Raw genomic sequence first — 24238 nt, forward strand, 5'->3', positions numbered from 1 at the left:
GGGGGGGGGGCGCATTGTAGGAAATGAGTTGCCAAGGCCAGCGGGCAGAATGCGTGCCCAGCCTGCTGGCTCTGGTGCCACCAGAATTTCCTTCTTCCATTTAAGAGACTTTCTAGAACCATTTATCTGGGCTGGATCCAGCAAAAGAAGAATAAAGATGATTTCAATCACCACCCAGGACTTGGACCAGACAGGCACCTCTTGGAAAAAGCTGAGTTATCAATTGCATTAGAACAATGAAACGACCAGGGCTATGCTGAGCTGGAAATCCCTCCCTCCCAGCCCCTGAGAGCAGCGTTCCCTAACCCTGGCCACTGTGGGAACAAGAATAGATGGGCGACTGGCCTGATCCAGTAGGCTCTTCTCAGTTATGGGTCACAGCTCTTGGCTGAAGTCCCATTCAGCTCGTGGCAAGTTCCCTTCACACACAAACACATACCCGCCCTCCAAAAAAAAAATCACTAAAAAACATGGGCTCAGCTGCGCTCTTCTTTTCCGCTTTCAGCAGCTGCGTCCCAATGTTGGCACCTAAACACGTGAGCCAAGAGCTCGCAGATCTCCGCCCTGCATTTTGCAATTTGCATTCAACATCTGTGCAGAGAAGCAGAGCAACACGCACCCACCAGATCATTTGAATTTAAGAGCCATATTCCCAGGGACTATCACTCAGATTTTGAAATGGCTGCCTGCTGTGCCTTTCTGCAAATAATACACATTAACCAAAAGGTGCTTCCCCATGCAAACATGTGTGGTCAGCCATGCGCTCCCTGGCTGAGCGCACAGCTGCTCGGCAGCAACAACACCCGTCTCTTCACTCAGGCAGCCTGGTGTGGCTCAGCCAGCCCCGAAGGAACGGAAGCACAGTGCCTTTCCCCCCTCAAGGTGGCACTTAGCGTTCTCCAATACCCACAACAACCCTGAGAGGTAGAGGTTTGGCTGAGAGGCAGCCACTGGCCCAAGGTCATGCCAGTGGGCTTCAAGGCTGAGTGCGGGATATGAACCCTGGTCTCCCAGGTCCTCGTCTGACACTCTGACCACTACACCACACTGCTTTTCCATCTTAGTGCTTTCAAGATGCTTTGGAGCAGTCAGCCCAGCAGCCCCGAGGTTTAAAGCAGAAAGCAAAACCAGGAGCAGCAAAAGGGCTGAGTTCAACCTCTACCTCCATCACGAACCCAGTGCCCTGCCCTGCCTCCACCTGCTGCTTAGGATGAATACTGGCCTACACTGCAGGAGGGGCGGAAGGGCTGCTGGTGGCACTCAGCACACTAAGCCCTCTGAGCGCTTGGATATCTCAGTGTAAGGATGCTTACACTGACAAATGACAATGCAACGACAAACCTAGACGGCATCTTAAAAAGTAGAGACATCACCTTGCCAACAAAAGTTATGGTTTTCCCAGTAATGATGTATGGAAGTGAGAGCTGGACCATAAAGAAGGCTGATTGTCGAAGAATGGATGCTTCTGAATTATGGTGTTAGAGGAGACTCTTGAGAGTCCCATGGACTGTAAGATGATCTAACCTCTCCATTTTGAAGGTAATCAGCCCTGAGTGCTCACTGGGAGGACAGATCCTGAAGCTGAGCCTCCAAGACTTGGGTCACCTCCTAAGAAGAGAAGACTCCCAGGAAAAGACCCTGATGTTGGGAAAGATGGAGGGCACAAGGAGAAGGGGACGACAGAGGACGAGATGGTGGGACAGTGTTCTCGAAGCTACCAGCATGAGGGAGGCAGTGGAAGACAGGAGTGCCTGGCGTGCTCTGGTCCAGGGGGTCACAAAGAGCCGGACACGACTAAACGACTAAACAACATCAAAGGATACTAGCATTAGAGCTGTTGATGATATCCAAATCCACTACAACCAGAAAAGGGACACAGTGGTCTTAATCCCAGGGTTGCAGGAAGCCGCCTTATTCCAAGTCAGGCCCTGGTCCAGCTCAGTAGCACCTGCACGGACTGGCAGCAACGGCTCTCCAGGGTCTCAGACAGGAGCCTCTCTCCCAGCCCTTCCTTGAGATGTCTTTGGGGACTGATCCAGGTATCTTCTGCATGCAAGATAGATGCTCTGCCCACCCAGTTGTGGCCCTTTCCCAAAAATCCCACTCGATAGCAGCGGAACACAGAAATCATGTCTGGGATGGTGGCTTGTCCACAAGAAGAAGACAGTTCTGAAAAGTTTTGTTGCTCTGGGACAGGCTTCCCCAACCTGGTGCCCTCCAGGTCTTTTGGACTCCTTCAGAAAGCAGTGGAAACTCCTTCCTTGGAGGCTTTTAAGCAGAGGTTGGATGGCCACCTGTCAGGGATTATTGACCCTTCCAGCTATGGTTCCACAACTCCAGTGGGCCATGCTGGCTGGGGCAGATGGGAATTCATCTTGAGGGCACCAGGTTTGGGTGCCAGGGAAGACCAGCTCCTGAATGAGCTCTTTTGATGATGGCGGAGAAGACAACTTCACAAAGCAAAAGGCTTTTAATTCTCCAGCAACACATTTCACTCGCGAGGGATTGTTGCACGCAAACCTCCCCCCACACAAATCCGCCCGCTGCTTTCCTTGGAACTGCAGGTTTCACACATGCACACACCCCCCCCCCCCAGCAACATCGCCCACGCTCCTGGCAGGCCAGGAACAGCTCAGCAGGAAACTGACGGAAAAAGAGAGCTGCAAATGTTGCATCCTTCCCTGGGCATGGGGGGGTGGTTTGCGGTACAGAGGGGGTCTCTCTTGCGCTCTCCCTGCAGGCTGACCTGACCGGCCTCCTCCCTTGCCCCCCCCCCCCAGAGCCTCCACCTGCAGAACCATAAAAAGCTCTTCAGCTGAGCTACAAAAACTCCTTGTGAAAAAAATGAGCCGCATCCTGCTCCGGCTCTTTCTCGGCCCCCGAAACAAGACACAAAAGCTGTCTATTAAAAATTCAAGCCTGAAAGATGCTGATTAAAGAGAGACAACTCCTTGGGCGTTTCAAGGGCTTTTTGAGCAATTCTGAAGCTCAGTCTTTCTCCTGACCGGCAGCCCAGCCCACCTATCCATAGCTCTGCACAAAGAGGGGGACACGATCCTTTCCCCTCCTCTGCTGAAGCTGGAAGGCAAAGTAGAGGAGCTACAGGATGAAGAGTGGATTCAGCCAGCCAGAGTGGGAGACAAGAAAGTATTGAATCTTTGCAAAGGAGAGGCGATGAGGGTCTGCAGCACACACTACTCTGTGCAGAGGCAGAATGTGCAGTTTGCACTCAACAGACCAAGCTGTTCTCTGGTGATCAAGCTCCACCATTAATTCAGCTCCACCTGTCGGAGGGGCTCCAATATGCAGAATCAGACAAGTGCAAGGAGTCTGCTTTGGCTTCACCTTGAGCCCTTTCAAACTCCCGACTTCTGTCTCCAGGATCTGCACCTGCCGCTTAAATTGATATTCAGACTGGCGAAACAAATTAAGAGAGTACGCTGAACTGGCGAGATTATCAGCAAGGTTACGAGACATTACAGGTGAAGAATTTATCAAAGAGTGGGACATATACAGAGTCTATGTAAAAGAAGACTGTCGAAATATCAATCCATTGGCAGGTTTTGATTGAACTTTTGTGTGTAGGTAGGATAATTTGATAAAACTTAAAGTAAGTCAGACAACATGGAGAAAATAAAGTTAAGTGCGTATTTAAGGAATTTAATTTGGGAACTTAATGGGAAGATTGGAGGTAATGTTAAACTGAATTGCAAAATGATGCAGAAAGCAAGTATCAATTAAGGAATGAATGACTGCTTATTTTTTATTTTGCCTTTAATATCTGTTGATCTTTTCTGTTATACAGTTTTCAATCAATAGATCATTATATATATATATATATATAATAAATTGATATTCAGACACCGCCAGGAGTGGAGTGACAGGCATGCCGCCCGCAAGGGCTCTAAGTTGCAAGAGCGAGAGAGAGGAGGAGGAGGAGAGGCCTCTACCAAAAGCCGTCCGTAAGCCTCGCCCTAAAGATGTGGTGGTTCTGAGCACTGCCAAGTGAGGAACCCCACGACCCCACACCACAGACGTCACTGAGGGCTGCATGCCTTGGGCCACACTAGGAGCACCACCCAACTAATATGCCCCATCAGCGCATGGATTCACGCTTGTGCAACATCACTTCCTCCCCTCTTCCCATGCCCTTCAAAGATCTAACCCCGAGGGTTGGGGAAACCCCAACAACAGGTTTAGGGGGTGCACGGGGTTGTTCTCTAGAACAAGCATGCATCTTCACCTTAGCTGGATGCCACCAACAGCTTTAGTGTTGCTCCTCCCACCCACCCCAAAACCACTGCCACACCTCCCCCAAAGCTGCCATATCAGTATTGATTTTGCTTGTGCTATAAAACCGTTTATATGCTGCCTTTTGGGGCAAAGCCCACCCGAGGTGGCCAGCGCCATAGTTAAAAGCACAATAAACACAAGGATCTCAAATAATTGGAATAAGGTGAGGTGGAAGGATTTGCAACAATTAAAAAGCCCGGTGACGACAGTTACAAAGACTTATAAAACAGCGGGACAGAGATTTGTGCAACACGGCTCTGTAGGAAAAGCTTTTGGCAGAAAGGCAGTCTGCGGCTGGGGGTTAGGAAGTGTAGGAAGCCAGGAAGAAACTTTGCAAAACAAAAAGGGGGGGGTTGGGGAAGGTGAACGTAGGACCCTCACGCCAAGCCTGTCTTAGCTGTTATCTCTAGGGGGTGCTTGTGAGGAGGGGCAGGGGAATGTTTCTCACCAGCAGTGGGGCTTTGCGTGCAGAACTTCCCAGATCCAATCCCTGGCATGTCCTGGTAGGGCCAGGAGAGACCCCCGCCTGGGGCCCTGGAGAGCTGCTGGTGGCGCCGAGCTCAGCTGGACCAACCGGTCTGACTTAGTACCAGGCAGCTCCCTATGTTCCTATACTGCAAAAAGGGTCATTAACTTATGGCCTCTTTCATTTGCATTTTTTAATTTGCAAAGTGTTTTTACGGGCTCGTCTGTCCAGCACAATCCCACGAGTTGACTTCTGCTTCTAGGCCTGGAATGGTCTGTCCTGCAAGAGTCGCTTAGTCGGCAACGGCTAGATTCCAACACGCCAATGTCACGAGCCAAACTGTCCAAGAATTTCCATCCAAGCCATCTCCATTCCTTTCCCCCTTTGCAAATTGGGAAGTGGTAGTTCAGTGGCTTTGCAAACCACTGACGCCCCCAGGTTCCGTCCCCTGGCATGAATGGTCAACGGGAGCTCAGGAACAACACACACAGAGGCTCTGGAGTGTGGATGGCACTGGCCTAGGCAGGGGCATCACAAGGGGGTGGCGGGGTGCAGTCCACCCTGGGTGTCATGCCTAGGGGGTGACCAAATCCCCCTGGGAGGAAGAAGAAGAGTTTGGATTTGATATCCCGCCTTTCAATCCCCTTCAGGAGTCTCAAAGCGGCTCACATTCTCCTTTCCCTTCCTCCACCACAACAAACACTCTGTGAGGTGAGTGGGGCTGAGAGACTTCAGAGAAGTGGGACTGGCCCAAGGTCACCCAGCAGCTGCATGTGGAGGAGCGGGGAAGCGAACCCAGTTCCCCAGATTACGAGTCCACCACTCTCAACCACTACACCACGCTTGGAGTGGTGACACTCACACACTCAGTGGGTGGATTTCCGCAATTGGCACAATTGTCGTTGTGAAAATCCACCTGCTGATCACGCAAAAATGCCTCGTGATCAGCCTGGCACCCCCCAGCGGGCGGTGTTCGCACCCCCCAGGCGGTTTTATGCTATTGTCGGTCGGACTTTTGCAAACAGTGGGCATATCTGTTTTGCAGCCAACCCTCCTTAAAAAAAAGCTGAACAACTTTGGGCAACGTACCCCAAAATTGCAACATGGGGGGGGGTGACAAAAACTTTCTGCCCCAGGTACCATCTGACCTTGCTTTGCCTCTGGGCCTAGGTGGGCCAATAAGGCTGCTCCACATCACCTTAACACTGCACCTTGAGGCTGCCAGAAAGGATGTTTTGCCCTCCCACTGCTCCCCCCAAAAAATGTGTTTCTAAGGAAGTGCAAAACTTCCGGACCCAACTTGCTTGGATGGAAATTCTTGGACAGTTTGGCTTTCCACCTTGCAAGGTGGAAAAGAGGCTCTGCAAAGCAAATTATCCTACAGGGATGACAATTCCAGACCCAAAGGGCGGATCTTGAAAAGGCAAACTTCATTGTTCAGTTCAATGTCTGTCTGAGGTGGGCTGTGCAAAGCCAGCAATTTCCCCTTCCTCTTGGGTACTTTGAAAAAAAGGAATAAACTTTGGAAGTCTAGCAGGGCAGAGAGTAAGCCAACGTTAGGCGGCCCTCAGAACTGTGTGTCCTCTCTGTGCTTGGCAGGGATGTGTCTCTGAGCACGCACAGAGTGCATGCCTTTTCCAAACCAAGGAATCAAAGGTCGCTCTTAGCCACCAAAGTTCAGACAGTATGGCTGACAGATCTGAAGCTTGGCAGCTCTTGGTTTAAACGGGACTGCTAAGGAGGCCATAGTGGGCATGATCCCAGACCTCACCCAGGCATCTCACTGCCCACAGCGGCCAGGGCAGTAGTCACAGCTCAGGTGCAGCAGCAGATTGCGTGCCACTCCATCAATTGATCAGCTACCTTTTCATCATACATTGACTTTGCTCCATCTGCTAATTGCAGGCAGGATGGGACCAGACAAACAAGCATCCACCTTTCAGGGGCAGAGCACATGCCTTGCCTAGAGGAGTCCCGGGTTCAGTTCCCCAGTTGGGAAGTCTCCCATAGGAAATCCTGGCCAGCTGAGCTAGATCAGTGGCTTCATTGTGGGGGCATCCCTGCATCAGGTTCATCAGTTTTGCTGATTGAGTTGAACTCAATGGCTTGAAATGGATTTTCAATAAGTGTGCAATTAATTGTCACTGTCTCAAATTGCATTGTGTCAGATTAGTGGGTCGTGCAAACCGCTGCTCTGAAATAGTGCTTTTTTCAATAGGGTACAGTAGGGGGCACTGGGGGTGAGTTTATAGGTCCAAGGGCTCCCCACTAAGCTAGGTGGAGAACCAATCTGACTCAGTATAAGACCCATGTTGTGTGAATGGAGAGAGAGCACTTTGGTTATTGCTTAAATTGGGCCAGACACAGCAGATGTGAATTTCAGATTGCTCAGGGAAGCAAGCCAAGCTACATGTCAGTAGAGTGTGTGTGTGTGTGTGTGTGTGTGTGAGAGAGAGAGAGAGAGAGAGAGAGAGAGAGAGAGAGAGAAGGGCCTCCTGACAGTTGAATCCCACAAAGGTGCTGAGAGAGACTGGCTGCTGCCTATTCCAATAAAACGATTCACAAGTTCCTGAAATGATGTATCTGCAGACAGCGTGGTGTAGTGGTTAGAGCATTGGACTAGGAACTGGGAGACCAGGGTTCCAGACCCTCTCGACTGTGAAGTTCTCCCTGGGCGATCTTGGGCCAGTCACTGGCTCTCAGCCTAGCCTACCTCTATGAAGAAAGGCGGCAACGTTTGGGACTTCTTCATTTAGAGAAAAGGCAAGGAAGAGGTGACATGACAGTTTATGAAATTCTGCTTGGCGTGGAAGAAAGCGGAGAGAGAGAAAATTCTTCTCCATCTCTCGTAACACCAGAGATTGTGGACCTCCAGGGAAGCTGAATGACGGAAGGTTAAGGCAGATGAAGGAAAAGCCTTCTTCACACAGCACAGAACTATGGAACTCCCTGCCACAGGAGGCAGTGATGGCCAGCAACTTGGATGGCTGTAAGAGAGGAACAGGCACATTCACAAAGGAGAGGACTATTAATTGGTACAAGCAATGAGGAGAGGGCTCTCATGCTTAAATCCTGCTTGTGGGTTTTCCCTTTGGGCGTCTGGTTGGCCCCCGTAAGAACAGGATGCTGGACTGGATGAGCCAAGGGCCTGATCCAGCACAGGCTTATTATGTTCTGTGGAGCACAGATTCCTTGTGAAGTGGGAAGCAGAGGCGTGCGCATGCAAAGAGCTGGAGAACATGTTCTTCCTACTCCCCGTGCGCTGTAGATGTGGGAATGTTCTGGGGTGCAGGAGAGGATATATTGACTAATTATATCCTTATCCAACTTGTACTAACAAGTTCCCAAAATATCAGCAGAGTTTATAGACATTCCCCTTTAAGTTCGCAACGGTAACGCTTGCACAGGTTCGCTAGAACCTCTATAATAATTACTCTGGTAATTTCCCCTTTGTTCCCTCTTAAAATACAAGACACGACACAGTCTTTATAAAAGTATAAAAGAGTTTACTCACGTTCTGTTCACAATATGATCCCAGAAGGTAGGCAGGCTTAAAAAGGTTACATACACTTAGAAACATGCACTTATAGGAAGATAGTACTGTCCTCTCTTGGCTGAGAGCCAAGAGGGCATGTTGCTCCTTCAGAAGATGAAGATGGCAGAGAGGCAAGAGGCAAGAGGCAAGAGGCAAGAGAGAAGAGTGGCTGCCTGCCCTGTGCTTTTATCATTACCTGCACAGGTGAGGCCACACCCACCTCTGGTCACATGCGGAGGAAGTCCGTCCCCAGGAAGTTTACCTGCTTGCTGGACAGACATCCCTCCCCATGTTCTAACATGTACACTCTAGGAATGTTGTCATTGACTGCTCCTGTGTTTACATCCCACATACCCCTTCTCAGGCAATACAACATACACAAAACATAAACAACTTTATTCAACCACCCAGAGTCCCAGCTTCACACGTAGATTCTGGAAACTCTCTCTTGGTAGGGGTTTCGTCAGGATGTCAGCAGTCATCTCTTGGGTGCTGCAGTAGGATAGTTCCACAAGTCCATCCTGGATCATCTGGCGTATGTAGTGGTATTTAACCCCAATGTGTTTTGTTCTGGCCAGGAACTTCTCACTCTGCGTCAGCTTCAGGCAACTTTGATTGTCCTCTAGCAAGCTGACAGGCCCTTTTCTCACCAACCCAAAGTCCTTTATGAGTTGATCAAGCCAGGCGATCTCTCTGCAGGCTTCTGTTGCTGCAACGTATTCTGATTCTGTGGAAGATAATGCTACACAGCTCTGTTTATAACTGCCCCATGAAACAGGTCCATCACCAAACATGAAAACATGACCACTTGTTGATTTATAATCAGCATTATCCCCAGCCCAATCCGCATCAGTATACCCAACCAACTTAGGGTCTCTGACGGCTGGTAACCTTAATTTACAATTCATGGTACCCTTCAAATATCGCACCACCCTCTTTACACCTGCCCAATCATGCTCAGTGGGAGAATTCACTTTTCTGCTAAGAATCCCCACAGCATTTGCTAAGTCAGGTCTACATGTGGTAACTAAATACAAAAGTTTACCAATCGCCGACCTGTAGTCATTGTTGTCTGGCAACTGCTTCGAATCCTGCTGATTCTTCAGGAAGTCAGTAGCCATCGGTGTAGCAACTGGATGTGCGTCTTGCATCTGCATGTGCTCAATCAGCTCGTGGATCTTCTGTCTTTGGCTGAGAAGAAATGAGCCGTCCTCTTCTCTTTCCACCTGGATCCCGAGGTAGTACTGGACATCTCCTAGCTCCTTGACCTCCACCTCTTTGCTAAGGTGTTTTACTATCTGTGTATAGTCTTTCTCACTTGCTGTGGCAATAATCAGGTCATCAACAAATGCTAAGATATATGAGAATTGTCCGTTATTTGACTTACTGTACAAGCACTTGTCAGCATCGCCTTGCTTGTACCCAAGTTGCGTCAGCATTTTATGCAACTTCTGGTTCCAGGCTCTAGCAGCCTGTTTAAGTCCATAAAGTCCTTTCTGCAGTTTGCACACTAAATGTGCCTCATGTGGTTTCACAAAACCTTTGGGCTGTTTCATATAGATTTCTTCAGAAATCTGCCCGTGTAGAAAAGCGGTAGCAATGTCTATGTGTTTCACTCTCATTTTCTTGGAGGCTGCAATGCTTAAAAGCATTCTTACGCTGCTGTACCTCACGGTTGGTGCAAAAACTTCATCATAGTCTTCACCAAAACGCTGTGAAAATCCCTGTGCTACAAGTCTAGCTTTGTAGCGCTGCACTTCTCCTTCTGACCCCTTCTTAACCTTGAAAACCCATTTACTGCCAATGGCCTTCTTACCGGGAGGCAGCTCAGTGAGTGTCCATGTCTTGTTCTGATGCAGTGCATCCATCTCCTCCTGCGCGGCCTTCCTCCAGAGACTGGCTTCTGCAGCTGGCATCTCCTGTATCTCTTCCCAAGTGGAAGGTTCTTGTGGAAACGCCGACCCTGCAAAGTAGGACAACCGTAATGGTGGGACACCTTTGTTGGTTCTGGACGAGCGCCTGACCTCTGGTTCTGCGACCGCATCAGCTTCCTCATCCTCCTCCAACGCAGGCATGTCCCCATCTGAGTCCTCATCTTCGTCTCTGGTGCCGCCAGGGTTCTGGTCCTCTGCGTCTTCTGGTGCGTCGCCTGTAGGGGGCGCTGTAACACTCGAAGGCAGATTAGTACTTTGTGGGGTCTCAAAAGGGAAATATACAAATTCTTGAGTCCTTTCTGACTCATCGGAAGAATCCACAACAGTGTTCTTAGTGTCTACTTTTCCATATTCATCAAAATAAACCGCATGGTATGCATTTGTCTTACCAGTTTGTAAGTCCATAATTCTGTATCCTTTGCCTCCAGAGGCGTATCCCACAAGGATACCTGCTTTTGCCCTGGAGTCAAGCTTGTGTCTGTGTTCCTTGGGCACGTGGAAGTAACATGGACTTCCAAACACACGTATGTGCGACAGATTGGGAGCTTTCCCATGCCAAAGTTCAAATGGTGTGCGCTCTCCACCTTTAGTTGGCAGTCTATTCTGCAAATAGACCGACGTGTACACTCCTTCGGCCCACAGCTTCTGTGGCAAACATGCATCCTTTAGCATGCACCTTGTCATGTCCATAATGGACCTAAACTTTCTCTCAGCTATGGCATTCTGCTGTGGTGTGTAAGGAATTGTGGTTACATGTGCAATTCCTTCCTTGGCCAGGAGAGCCTGCATTTCATTTGAGCAGTACTCACCTCCATTGTCGCTCATTAACACAGCTGGAGCTCTCTGGAATTTGTTCTTGACCATGGCAATGTATTCCTGGAGCTTGTCCACTGTCTCACTCTTCTCTTTGAGGAAATACACAACACAAAATCTTGAAAAGTCATCCAGAAATATTAAAATATATCTATTCTTTCCCAGTGAGGGAACATTCATGGGTCCACATATGTCAGTGTGCACTATGTCAAGCACTTTGTTGCTTCTTTGTTCTGCACAACGTGGAAATGAAGGTTTTACAGCCTTCTCAGTAATACAGCTTATGCACTTTGCTGGAGCTTTGTTGCTCTGCTTTACCTGCAAACCTCTTACAAGATCTCTTTTCTGTAGATCCAGAATGACGTTGGTGTCTCTATGTCCAAGCCTTCTGTGCCATAGGTCCAGATCTGCTTCATCCTTCTGGCTGGAATGTGCCACCTTTGCAGACTGATTCTCTGAAAAATCAAGCTCATATACACCATTGATTAGCTCTGCTTGAGCAAACACTTTGCCATTTCTAGTCACTTTGCATTCTCCATTTCCAAATGTGATCTGGAAACCTTTCTTGTCCAATGTGGACACGCTGATTAAATTGCAGCTCAGCTCTGGTACATACAAAACTCTAGAGATTGTGTTCTCAATGCATTCATTGTTTATATTGCATTTCAGACTCATGGAACCTGCACCTTTTGCTTTAACAATGTTCCCATCTGCAATTTCAATTTCAGATCCTTCTTCATCATTTATCTCATTAAAATAGTCCTTTTTATATGAAAAATGTGAGCTGGCACCTGAATCAATTATCCATTTATTACGTCTATTCTCACGATTCTGGACAGTTAAATTCCTTTCTTGCAGTAGCCATGTGCATTCACATTTCCCCTTCTTTTCCCCTTTTGGCTGAAAGGGGTGGGGTTTCTTGGCTTTAGGAGCCTTGCAATTCTTTGCAATGTGTCCTTCTTTGTTACAATTGAAACAAATCACTTTCTTAGGCATCTCTTTGGACTTTGTACATTGCCTAGATGCATAACTACTGTCTTTGCTTCTAGCATTTCTCACTGGAGATTCAGCTCTATCTCTGCATTCTTCTTTTAAATAACCAATCAAGTCTTTAAAAGTCAGACCTTGTCTATGATCCATCAAACTTACAAATGCGCTAAAGCGTGGTCCAAGTGATGATAACAAAAATGCTATCTTTGTATCTTCATCAAAAGCTTTGGGAGTCAAATCAATTCTCTGAATAATCTCAGTGAACTTGTTGATGTGCTCTGTGAATTCCTCTTTTGAATTCATCCTCACTCTGGTTAATTTACACACCAAGTTTCTGAAGCAGTTTATGCTAGATTCTCCATACACGCGCTCAATATCTCTTAAGATTTGAGATGCATCATCTGTACTATTTATTAATGATAGCTGCTCATCACGAAGTCCACTCAAAATTATGTGTCTAGCTTCGCTGTTCATGCGTTTCCAAGCACTTATCTTGGCTAAAGCTTCCTCAGACGATCCCGTAGGTTGAGGGTTTAAAGCTTCCAAAATGTGCTTATAATCTAAACATGCTATCAAGCGCTGCTTCCAGTGCATGAAATTGTGTTCATTCAGCACAGGCATTCCTAGCTTTGCATCACTATCAAAAGCTGCTCTAGCCATCTTAAAATCCAAAAATTTGAAAATTCTTCAAAATTTCAAAATTTCTCAAAATTTTAAAATCAAAATCTCAAAAATCTCAAAATTCAAAACAATTCTTCACTGCCTTGGGTCACTGTGAACTCTGAGGGAAGGGGGGGGGTGCTTAATCCCCACTGCACAATGGAACAAAGGACCATGTGCTTACCAGGAAGTTAACTCAGAAAAAATACTACTCAATTCAAAATCACAATCCAATGCAATCCTTCAAAAATACGCAGAAATATGCAATTCTGGGCCCCATAACCCTTTGTGGGAATGTTCTGGGGTGCAGGAGAGGATATATTGACTAATTATATCCTTATCCAACTTGTACTAACAAGTTCCCAAAATATCAGCAGAGTTTATAGACATTCCCCTTTAAGTTCGCAACGGTAACGCTTGCACAGGTTCGCTAGAACCTCTATAATAATTACTCTGGTAATTTCCCCTTTGTTCCCTCTTAAAATACAAGACACGACACAGTCTTTATAAAAGTATAAAAGAGTTTACTCACGTTCTGTTCACAATATGATCCCAGAAGGTAGGCAGGCTTAAAAAGGTTACATACACTTAGAAACATGCACTTATAGGAAGATAGTACTGTCCTCTCTTGGCTGAGAGCCAAGAGGGCATGTTGCTCCTTCAGAAGATGAAGATGGCAGAGAGGCAAGAGGCAAGAGGCAAGAGGCAAGGGAGAAGAGTGGCTGCCTGCCCTGTGCTTTTATCATTACCTGCACAGGTGAGGCCACACCCACCTCTGGTCACATGCGGAGGAAGTCCGTCCCCAGGAAGTTTACCTGCTTGCTGGACAGACATCCCTCCCCATGTTCTAACATGTACACTCTAGGAATGTTGTCATTGACTGCTCCTGTGTTTACATCCCACAGTAGACACCCTCCTTCTCTGTTACATAAGGACAAATTCATTAGTGGAGGCCTGTAATGTCTGGTGCCGTCCACAGGGAAGAGTGCTGGGATGTCGGAGCCATGCTGGAAGCTCAGTGTGCAAACCCCTTTTCCAGCTCTTCACAAGATGTGCTTTCTGGGCTGACTTGAGCACCAGAGTCTGTGTCCCTTTCAATGCAACATCCCATTGCTCCGTCACACAGAGAGGAGCATCAGTAGTAGCACAGCTTGGGAAACCAGTGGCCAGAGCAAATCCTGTGCATCGGCAGCCTTCCTTTTGAACCACTTGGCAGAGCTGAGGCTCTTGAGAGCAAGGAGGCAAACCTTTGGTGCCAATGGGCACAATTCGGGGAATGTGTCCTGTTCAAATCCGATTGACATGCAAGAGGAGGATGGGATAGTGGAGATTAGCATGTAAAAAAAATAGTCCATTTTTTTGGGGGGGGGGTGTTATAAAGTCAGCCACATTTTGCTGCCACAGCTCTGCCTGGGGTTAAAAAGACCTGAGAACACTTGGGATCAGCTATCAGGTTCTAGTCACTGAATGTTTGTTAGAAATCTGAAATCTGGGAGCGCAAAACACTATGGGTGTCTTTCAACTAAGGTTTACAGTGGTATTTCGGTTTAAGAACAGTCCTGTTTACAAATGATTTGGTTTAATAACTCTGCAAAACCGGAGTAGTGTCCCAGTCTGAGAACTTTACCTCGGTCTAAGAATGGAATCCAAACGGTGGAAGGGCACCAGCAGCGGGAGGCCTCATTTGGGAAAGCACACCTCGGTTTGAGAACAGTTTTGGTTTGAGAACAGACTTCTGGAACGGATTAAGTTCGTAAACTGAGGTACCACTGTACTGTAGAACAGACTACCTTGGATGGTGGTTGACTTTCCTTCCTTGGAGGTTTTAAAGCAGAGGTTGGGTGGCCATTGGTCATGTCTGATCTAGTTAAAATTCCTGCATTGCAGAGGGTTGGACTAGATGACCCCTGGGGTTCCTTCCAACTCTACAATTCTGTGATTCTATGAAAAACAATGACAAGCCAATATCCCCCACCCCACAAAGACATTTAAAAGGCCATGCAATGTTAATCGGGGTTAGAAACGCAGATATTTAAGCTGGGCGTCAAATGGCTCCTTAAACCAGCCAAACCCAGACGGCTCGAAAGTCACATTTTTCAATACGACTTTAGGGTTCCTGAAATTCATTGCGATTGTGCAGATAAAATGTTATGGATAGAATTCCACAGGACATTTTGCTAATGTAAGAAAACAGTCAAGATCCAAGAGCCCCAGGTAGGCAGCTCCAGGTGGTGGAGGCGTCAGGTTTCATCCTGCCACACAGTCATCTTCACCAGGTGTAAAATACCCTTGGCACCTGGTGATTTTCGGATACTGATGTTCATCAACCAAAGTCCTGGTTATAGGGAAATGGTGCCCAAAAAACATGCCATGAAGGTGCCAGATGAGTCTCCCTGGGGAGAACATCCCACAAGTGGGGAGCCACCACAGAAAAGGCCCCTTCTTCTCCTGCTGCTGCCGCCCTCCAGAGGGAGATGAAGATGGGCCTCGGGTGAGAATTGCAGGCCCAGGTCAGTTCCATACACTTGACCCATGTGAGCATTACAGCTAGAAAAGAATGGATTTTGCTCCCTGTGGTTCAAAGCATATATGGACTGGGAGGAAATAAGGATCCTACACCTTTTAGTTACTGTAAGCACAGAACCAGAATTGGGGGACCGGGCAGGACTTGCTGGAAACCACCTGAATCCAGAATAAAAGGCTGCAATGTGGGACAATTAATCTGGGAACTGTTATGCAAATACAGCAAGGGAAAAAATTAAAAGGGAAAAGGGAAGAGCTTTCAAAATATGAAGAAAAGGGGGGGGGGCAGCCCTGAGCATGGGAGAAATTCAGGGATCAATCTACCACCAATGATCTGACTTATTATATGTTGAAATTGCTTATCATGTGTTGGGGGGGGGGTTGGGGGGGACTGCATTTCAAAGTCCTTTATAAGCTACCTTTGAAGGATAAGTATTCTGACGGGCAGGCTGCAAATAATAATGGTAATAAGCTGCACAATATCCACAGACATCCCTGCTGTGGTGCTGCCTATGAGGGAGCACTCTGCACTTGCGCAGGAGAACTCTTGCCGCCCTCCCTGCCTCAGACGTTGCGGGCCTGGCTCCTAGTATTGAAAATCAACACCTGGGAAACACAGCCCCTGAGTCTGCCTTCTAAATTGGGAGTTTGCAGTTCTTAAGTGGCCCTCTGCACACGCTCAGTTTATTTGCTTTTTGTCACAATGGCAATAGGAGGGGGCAGCCTAAGCCTGAATTCCAGTTGGTGCGAGGCAAAGAGCAAGAGACGGCTCTTGACGTCAAGCCCTGCTTACCGGCACCCCAGAGGCATCCAGCTGAACCCTATGGCAGGACTCCTGGCCCCACCTTAGTCTCAGTCAGAGTGGCATCAAAATGTAAAAGCTTCATATGTGGCAGCTAGGTCTATAAATGCCTAGTAGCTCTGGTGGATAAACAGAGCTCCAGGTTTAGGGGCAGTCTACCTCGGTGGCCGATCTGTCGAGGTGGAGCTGGACAGCAGCCTACAAACTGCGAGGAACCAGGCGCTGAGCTAAGAGGACTCCCGGCCTGGACTGCTCAAAACAAGGGAAGCGCTCTGCACATGTCCCGAGGCCCCCCTGCAAGGGCAATCCCCAGGGGCGCCCGCACTCCCTCAGCACACGCCCAGGGTCGCTGCTTCTGGGTCTGGCCCCCCTGGCGCGCGCCCGCCCGCCCGCCCGCGGCAGCTACTGACCTGGTCTCCGCCGGACGTGCCTCTTCCTGCCGCTGCAGAAGCGGACCTTGCTGAAGACGCCCAAGACGTGCCTCTCGCAGAGGGAGCGGCCGTCCTTGCTGGGGCTGGAGCGGCGCTTGGAGGCGGACACGCGGTCGCTGTTGGACTCGCGGGCCTGCCGCTTCTGCCGGATCAGCGAGCTGGCGATGGCCGCGGCCATGGCCGGACGGGGCGGGCGGGCGGCGGCGGCGGCAGCAGTCACAGGCCGCTAGCCCTCATCGCCCGCTCGACGGCTCCCCATCTTCGGCGCAAGCCCCCCACCCCGAAAGTCCGGGCCCCCAGCAGAGACCCCCTGCTCCTCTCCGCCTCCCCCCCAGCCCAGAGGCTGGGGGGAAAAGACGCCTCTGCTCGCCTCCCTCCCGCGCTGCCTCCGCTCGGGGGAAGGTTCGACGGCAGGGGCTCTCGGTCGGCAGGCTGGCCAGGCGCCTTGTCCAGGGCCCCGACGCCCCTCCGGAACCTCGCGCCTCTCCAGATGCGAGCCCCGCAACAGCTGGCCGCTCCAGGGCCCGCGCTGCTTTGGCACGAAGGGACGGTCCTCGTTGCGAAGCGAGCGAGAGAAAGAGATACAAAACCCGGCTGGCAAATGTTGGGCGTGGAGCGGGGAGGAGTGGAGGCTCCCCAGAGCCCTGCCTCAGTATCCCCCCGCGGGTCCCGAGGCCCAGCGGCGCATCACGAGGAGGAGGAATGTGGGTCCGACGGGGCGGCTGCGGCTGCTGCTGCTCCTTCCGATGCTCTGGCCGCCTCGGCGCGGGGGTCTCCGGCGTCGGGGCCTCGCGGGGATCTCATTTCTGAGCTGCCGGACCCGAGAGGCGCCGGCGGAGCCCCCCTCATGGCCCCCGCTCCGTCGGGGACCCGTCCGGCGAGGCCTTTCGCAGTGTCGACGTCGGCTTGGAAGACGAAAGAGGCGCCGTCTGTCTCCACGCTCGGGGACCGCGCGGAGGGCGGGCGGAGGAGGGGGGGCGAAGGCGGGCTCTCTCAGGCTCCCGCCCCCCGTCGCCGCCGCCTCCTCCTCCTCTCCGTCGGCGGCGGCGCTGCAGCTGCCTCGTGGCCCCCGCTGCGGCCCGCCGGTCCCCGGGCCAGCCACATAGCTCCGCGACGGCCTCGCTCAGCTTCTCCGGCGGCCCATGGCGACCCGGTGGCGGGGAAGCCCCCTTCCTCCTCTTCTTCTGGGCTGCCCGGGAGCCGCCCCCACCGGCGAGGCGCTCAGGGGCCGCCCGGGGGCCGGGCAGCAGCCGCGGCCGCCCGAGCTGCCATCTCCCCTCCCCGAGGAGGCGGTTTCGCGGCGGGTCCTGCGGTCCCGACCCGGCGGAGCAGCGGCGCGCGGAGAATGGCAGCCTCTTCGGAGGCAGCCGGTGGCGGCGGCGGCAGCAGCAGCCTCGCCTCCCTCCCCGCTTCTACGCAATCCTACGTGACCGAGGTTTGGATGAGAGGCTCGCCCGGGCGGAGGAGAGACCACTGCGGGCGCCGCTGATTCGACGGCTCGCCGGGGGACAGCAGGAGGGGCTCGCTGGCTGGCTGGCTGGCTGGCTGGCTGGCTCGCAGCCCCGGCACCTCTTTCGCCCGCGCTGCTCCGAGGAGGATGCGCTCGGCGCTCGCCAACGCGGGAGGCTGGCCAACGCATCCCACCGCGCATCGAGGACGGCGGGGGGGGGGAATCCCAGGCCCCGCAACGGACTGCGGGGCTGGACCCCTGGAGCGGAGCCAGGAGATAAGAGCATCAGAAGAGCTTGCAGGATGAGGCCAATGGCATCTCACAACGGCTGAAACCACCAGCGGCAGCAGCAGCAGCTGCTCTCCTCTCGCCTCCTGCGGTTTCTGGCAACTGGTGTTTAGAAGCCTTGCTGCCTGTCAATTTTTGACAATGTCTCCGGGCCATTAAAAAGAAGGGGTGGGGGTCACTGGGTTTGAGGTGCCCTGAAAAGGCGACGATCCACCAACTGGTTGCAGAGAATGGAGCCTCCGCATCGAGGGGCAGTCTACCTCTGAATAGCGTTCTTGCAAAAGGAAAGGGCTGTTTCTTTCATGCCGGTCTCTGGAAGCTACAGGAGGGGAGAGTTGTGCTCTTTGTGCTCCAGTCCTGCTTGCAGGTTTCCCATTGGGGCGTCTGTGAGAACAGGACGCTGGACTCCAGGTGGGCCATTGGCCTGATCCAGGAAGCTCTGATGTTCCTCCTCAGGGACGCTGCCCCCCTGCAGCCTCCCAGTTTACTCTGCCCCCTTCCTTAAGGAGATCAATCTGGGAAAACAGGATGTGCCGCCTAGGGATCACCCCTGCGGGGGGGGGGGGCGGCGCAGGTCGCTCATCACCCTTATAAATGCTTCTGTCCTTTGTGTGTGGCTGGATGAAGCTGCCTCACTGGTGACACTCTGCAGGTGCCTAGGAGGCCACCCCTCTGACGTGCTCAAGCGTGCAAGCACAAGTGCCCACGGATGCTCAGAGGCACTCTGCTTTGGGAAGCTTTTCATGCTAGGCCCCCAAAGGGGACTTTCACACAATTACTGAAGCCCCCCCCCCTTCTAACTGTATGTGGACCAATGAACAGGGCACAAGGATTGCTTTAAAAAGTAATTTTATGACCTGTTCCAGCACATTTAGGTTGCTTTACAGGCCCTGCGAATGGAAGGACTGGTTCTCAGCATCACGTGAGTGACACCCAAGCCCTGCCTTGGTATTTGAGAATGCAGTCGTCTTCATGAATCGCCCCAGAGGGGGCTCGTCTCAGTCCGGAATGCTGCTTCGTAAAAGGGTATAAGAACATAAGAACAGCCCTGCAGGATCAGGCCAATGGGGGCCCCCTAGGTCAGAATCCTGTTCTCACAGGGGCCAAGCAGATGCGGCAATGGGAAATTTGCAAGCAGGATTAACTCTTCCCTCGTGTGGTTTCAGGCAACTGGGATTCAGAAGCACAGTGAATTTGTCAAATCTTTTAAAGCTATCCAGGTTCATGAACATCACTGCCTCCTGCGGCAAGGAGTTCCACACTTTAACTGTACTGCTTTCTTGCACCTTTCCTGAATCTCCCAACATTCGACTACACTGGAGGGCAAGGAGTTCTAGGGTTAGGAAAGAAAGTTTTTTAAAAAAACAAACTTCTATCCACTTTCCCTGTGCTTTGCATTATTTCACAAACTTCTATCGTGTTCCCTCTTCCCTTCCTTCCCTCTAAAGTTCCAGTTACAGATAGGTAGCCGTGTTGGTCTGCCATAGTCAAAACAAAACAAATTCCTTCCAGTAGCACCTTAAAGACCAACTAAGTCAGTTCTTGGTATGAGCTTTCGTGTGTATCTGAGGAAGTGTGCATGTTGTGTGTGCAAACTGTTGTGTGTGCACAACTACCAGCGTGGCACAGAAGGGAGTTGTGAGGCTACCGTTTGACTGGTCATTACAACTCCTCTCTCTCCACTGAGCCGCTGCAGCCCAGTCCGTATATGATTTCACCACCCTAAACCGATAAAAGCTACGTCTGCATTATTTATCCATTTTCCTCTGCTGGGTTAAGTTGCTGTGAGGCAGGAGGGGATTGGATAAAGTGCAAAGCATGAAAAGGGAAGCTGTGGAATAGATCCTGGTTGACCGGAGCCCAGAGGGGGGAAAGGAAACATGTGCCATGGACATGGGAAAGTGAACAGAAAAATAACATGGCCATCTGAGGGCAGGACCTCCATCATTCCACCCTGAGGTCCCCTGCAGAAGGCCGGAAGCAGGCTGTAAAAAAGCATGCCTGCCTCCTCTTCCCAGGTGCTGTGTTCGGTTCTGCTCACCTCCCTCACCTCAAAAAGCATGTAGCAGAGTCAGAAAAGGTTCAGAGTAGGGAAACCGCCGGTGGCGCTGTAAGTTAAACCACAGAGCCCGGGACTTGCCGATCAGAAGGTCAGCGGTTTGAGCTCCCGTTGCTCGGTCCCTGCTCCTGCCAACCTAGCAGTTCGAAAGCACGTCAAAGTGCAAGTAGATAAATAGGTACCGCTTCGGCGGGAAGGTAAACAGCGTTTCCGTGCGCTGCTCCGGTTCGCCAGAAGCGGCTTAGTCATGCTGGCCACATGACCCGGAAGCTGTACGCCGGCTCCCTCGGCCCATAAAGCGAGACGAGCGCCGCAACCCCAGAGTCGTCCACGACCGGACCTAATGGTCAGGGGTCCCTTTACCTTTACTAGGGCAACCTAAACAGTCAAGGGGATGGAGCCCCTCCCCTATGAGGAAAAGCTGCCCCATTTGGGACCTCTTAGTTCAGAGAAAAGGCAGAAAGAGGCGATAGGACAGAAGTTTATAAAACTGCACAAGGCAAGGAGGAAGCGGAGAGGGAAAATGCTTCCTCTTGGAACACTAGAATTCGTGGGCATCGAATGAACGCCGGAAAAACCCAGGACAGAGAAAAGAAAGGACTTCTTCAGGCAGCTCATAGTTAGACTGTGGAACTCCCTGCCACTGTAGGCACTGACGGCCACCAACCAAGATGGCTTTAAAAGTGGATTAGACAAATTTGTGGCGAAGGCTGCAGATGGCTCCTAGCCAGAAATGCTTCTGAATGCCAATTGCTGGGAACTGCAGGAGGGGAGAGTTGCTGTTGCGCTTGAATCCTGCTTGTCAGTTTCCCAGGTTGGCCCCTGTGAGAGCAGGATGCTGGACTAGAGGGGCCCCCTTTGGCCTGTCCCAGCAGACATGTTCTCAGCCATTGACCTGCTAGTCTCACATCAGGAAGCAGGGACGATTGCTGCCTGTCGCTCTCAGCCTCAAGCCTTCCCCACCCTTTGTCTTACAGCAGCCCTGTCCTACCTCAGAAGGTTGTTGTGAGGAGTGTTGTGATAATGGCATGTGAGGTGCTCTGAGCACTCCAAAGGGCCGTGCAAATGCAAATGTTTTTATGGCTTTGTGATCTGTATTGACAGTATCCACAAACGACACGTTCCAGGCCAAAAGGCATGATTAACCTCACAAATGAAAGTTCCCTAACTTTGCTAATGGCCAATCTGCAATTTAATTTAAGTGCTTGTTTCTCCGCCTGATTTATGAGCCTGCCCCGTCATCAAGACCATTCCAGCAGCGTAAAACACACAATAAAAATTACAGATACCAACATTTTCAACTACGAAAAACAAAGAACATTTATAAAGAGCTGGGAGAAAGTCAATCTCTCCCAGAGCCACAGCTCAGTGGCAGGACGTACACACTGCTTGCAGAGGATCCCCGGTGAAATTCCTCATGGCATCTCCGGGCATGGCTAGGAAAAGTTCCCTCTCTGGTACCCTGGAGAGATGCTACCAGCCAGTGCAGACAATACTGAGCTAAATGGACCAACCGTCTGACTTTGTACGAGACGGCTTCCTCTGTTCCTAGTCTCAACTGGCAGACTAGCTTAAAGGTAAAGGGACCCCTGACCATTAGGTCCAGTCATGACCGACTCTGGGGTTGCGGCGCTCATCTCGCTATACTGGCCGAGGGAGCCGGCGTACAGCTTCTGGGTCATGTGGCCAGCATGACTAAGCCGCTTCTGACAAACCAGAGCAGCACACAGAAACACTGTTTACCTTCCCGCCAGAGTGGTACCTATTTATCTACTTGCACTTTGACGTGCTTTCGAACTGCTAGGTGGGCAGGAGCAGGGACCAAGCAATGGGAGCTCATCCCTTCACGGGGATTCGAACCGCCAACCTTCTGATTGGCAAGTCCTAGGCTCTGTGGTTTAACATCCCTTGACCTCTGCTTAGCCAGTCATAAATATCACAAGCAGCAGATATTTAAAAAACAAAGACTTGAAAAAACCAAATGAGCAACTTTCTGGTATAGAAAGGGCTTGGAATAAGGCTGGAGTAAGGCTTCCCCTTTCCTCAAAATTATTCTCTCTCAGATGCTAAACCAGGACAAACCTCAAAAGCACAGGAAATTAATTCGGGAGGGGCAGACAGCCTTATGACCACCCATCCTATACAGTGCTCATAAGAGTCTTGCTTTTTCTGAAGGTGTTGGGGACGCTTAGCCTGGAGAAGACCGAGAGGAGATTTGACAGCCGTTTTCAAATATCTGAAGGGCTGTCCCATGGAAGGTGGAACCAGCTTCTTTTCCCCTGATCCGGAGGGAAGGACCTGAACCAGCGGATTCAAATGACAAGGAGATTCCAACTCAAGATCTGGAAGAACTTTCTGATGGCAAGAGCTTTTTGACAGTGGAATGGACTCCCCGGGAAGGTGGTGGACTCTCCTTCCTAAGAGGTTTCTAAACAAAGGTTGGACAGCCAACTGCCAGGGATGCTTTAGCTGAGATACTTGCATGGCAGGGGGTTGGACTAGATGACCCCCAGGGTCCCTTCCCACTCTGCAGTGTGAACCATGTGGCCTCCCGGGGCATCCCACCAGGTCTGTGTTCTGCCAGCCTCCTCTGATGTGTGTTGGGAGTCCTCAGGCACTTCTGAAGGGCGCAGTAATCAGGATGATGATGATGATGATGATAATAATAATAATAATAATAATAATAATTTATTTATACCCCGTCCATCTGGCTGGGTTTCCCCAGCCACTGTTGGCAGCTTCTGACCTAATATTAAAATAAAGTAATGTATCAAACATTAAAAGCTCCCCTAAACAGGGCTGCCTTCAGATGTCTGGTAGTTCTTCTCTTTGACATGTGATAGGAGGGTGTTCCACAGGGCAGGCGCCACCACCGAGAAGGCCCTCTGCCTGGTTCCCTGTAACCTCACTTCTCACAGGGAGGGAACCGCCAGAAGGCCCTCGGAGCTGGTCCACAGTGTCTGGGCAGAACAATGGAGATGGAGACACTCCTTCAGGTATACTGGACCGAGGCCGTTTAGGGCTTTAAAGGTCAGCACCAGCACTTTGAATTGTGCTCGGAAATGTACAGATGGAATCTCACAATCACTGGCCAACTCTCCCCTCCCGCGTTCTCCAGCCACTGGCATTCTGAGGCATCCCTGCCTGTAAGTGTGAAGGCAGAGCATAGGCTGGATGAGTTTCTTAAATGCAACGTCGCTTTAAAAATAGCCACAGCTCTAAATGAATCAAAGGCGGCTTCACACATAGCCCCCTTCCCCCCTCCATCCCATAACGGCTAGCAATGCGCACACACCATTTTCACATCCAGCCCACAGCACTCTGGTTGGGGGGGGGAAAGCCCCCGCGTATTTGGGGGGAAACCCCGGTTCCACCTGCCCTTGTTAGAGCTGCTCATGAGCTCAGCCTTCCCCATTGTCAAGGATGCTTATTAAGCAGAAACAAGAGAAGCACTTTATGTTTTATTAATATTTCACCCTCCGCAAGGCAGCCCCCTCTTGCATGCAGCCAGATAATTAAAATTCATGTAGCTTCGGCACTCCTGGGCGTCTCTGTGTGGGAGGAAGGATTTTGAAAGAGGCATGGGCAAACCCTGGAATTACAGCATTTTAACTGTCTCCCGGCCACTGAGCTTCCGCAGCGTTTGGTTCAGAGAGCCCGACAACAAAGAATTCAAGGCTGCTTGGAGAAAAGACATCCTCTGTAGCAGCTGCAAAGTCTGGGAACTCTCACAGAGACGCACCAGGCACTCTCTTTACATCATTTCTGCCATATGCTAAGGATATACCTCTTTACCTTTGCGGCCTTTGACCCGGAGAGAGAAAATTTTGGACTCACCCTATTCTTGTGACTATATCTGGTTTTAAACTGTTTTTTAAATTGCTGCAACCTGCCCTGCTTGCAGGCTTGTCACTGAGGCATCTGGGTGGTCAACGTGAGAGTAGGATGCTGGATCGGATCGGGCCCCATTTGCCCTGATCCAGCTATGGAGCTT

At 50.7% G+C, this 24238-nt stretch overlaps 1 protein-coding gene across 3 annotated transcripts in view; it reads right to left on the minus strand.

Annotated features, from left to right (window-relative positions):
* Positions 1–24238, minus strand: part of FGF12 (fibroblast growth factor 12) — a gene marked incomplete at its 5' end in the record, with an annotated part of 246382 nt that overhangs the window by 84826 nt on the left and 137318 nt on the right. Inside the window, one exon of one of the 3 annotated variants that reach the window (XM_081862810.1) lies at positions 16427–16625. The exons of the other annotated variants lie outside the window; for them this stretch is intronic. Within the exon in view, the coding sequence (XP_081718936.1) occupies positions 16427–16625 (199 nt within the window). Of the gene's footprint in view, positions 1–16426; positions 16626–24238 lie in introns of those variants that run through there. 3 annotated transcript variants of the gene reach the window in all.

Source organism: Podarcis erhardii (assembly GCF_964252035.2).
Source record: "Podarcis erhardii genome assembly, chromosome: 5".
NCBI classification, from domain to species: domain Eukaryota; kingdom Metazoa; phylum Chordata; class Lepidosauria; order Squamata; family Lacertidae; genus Podarcis; species Podarcis erhardii.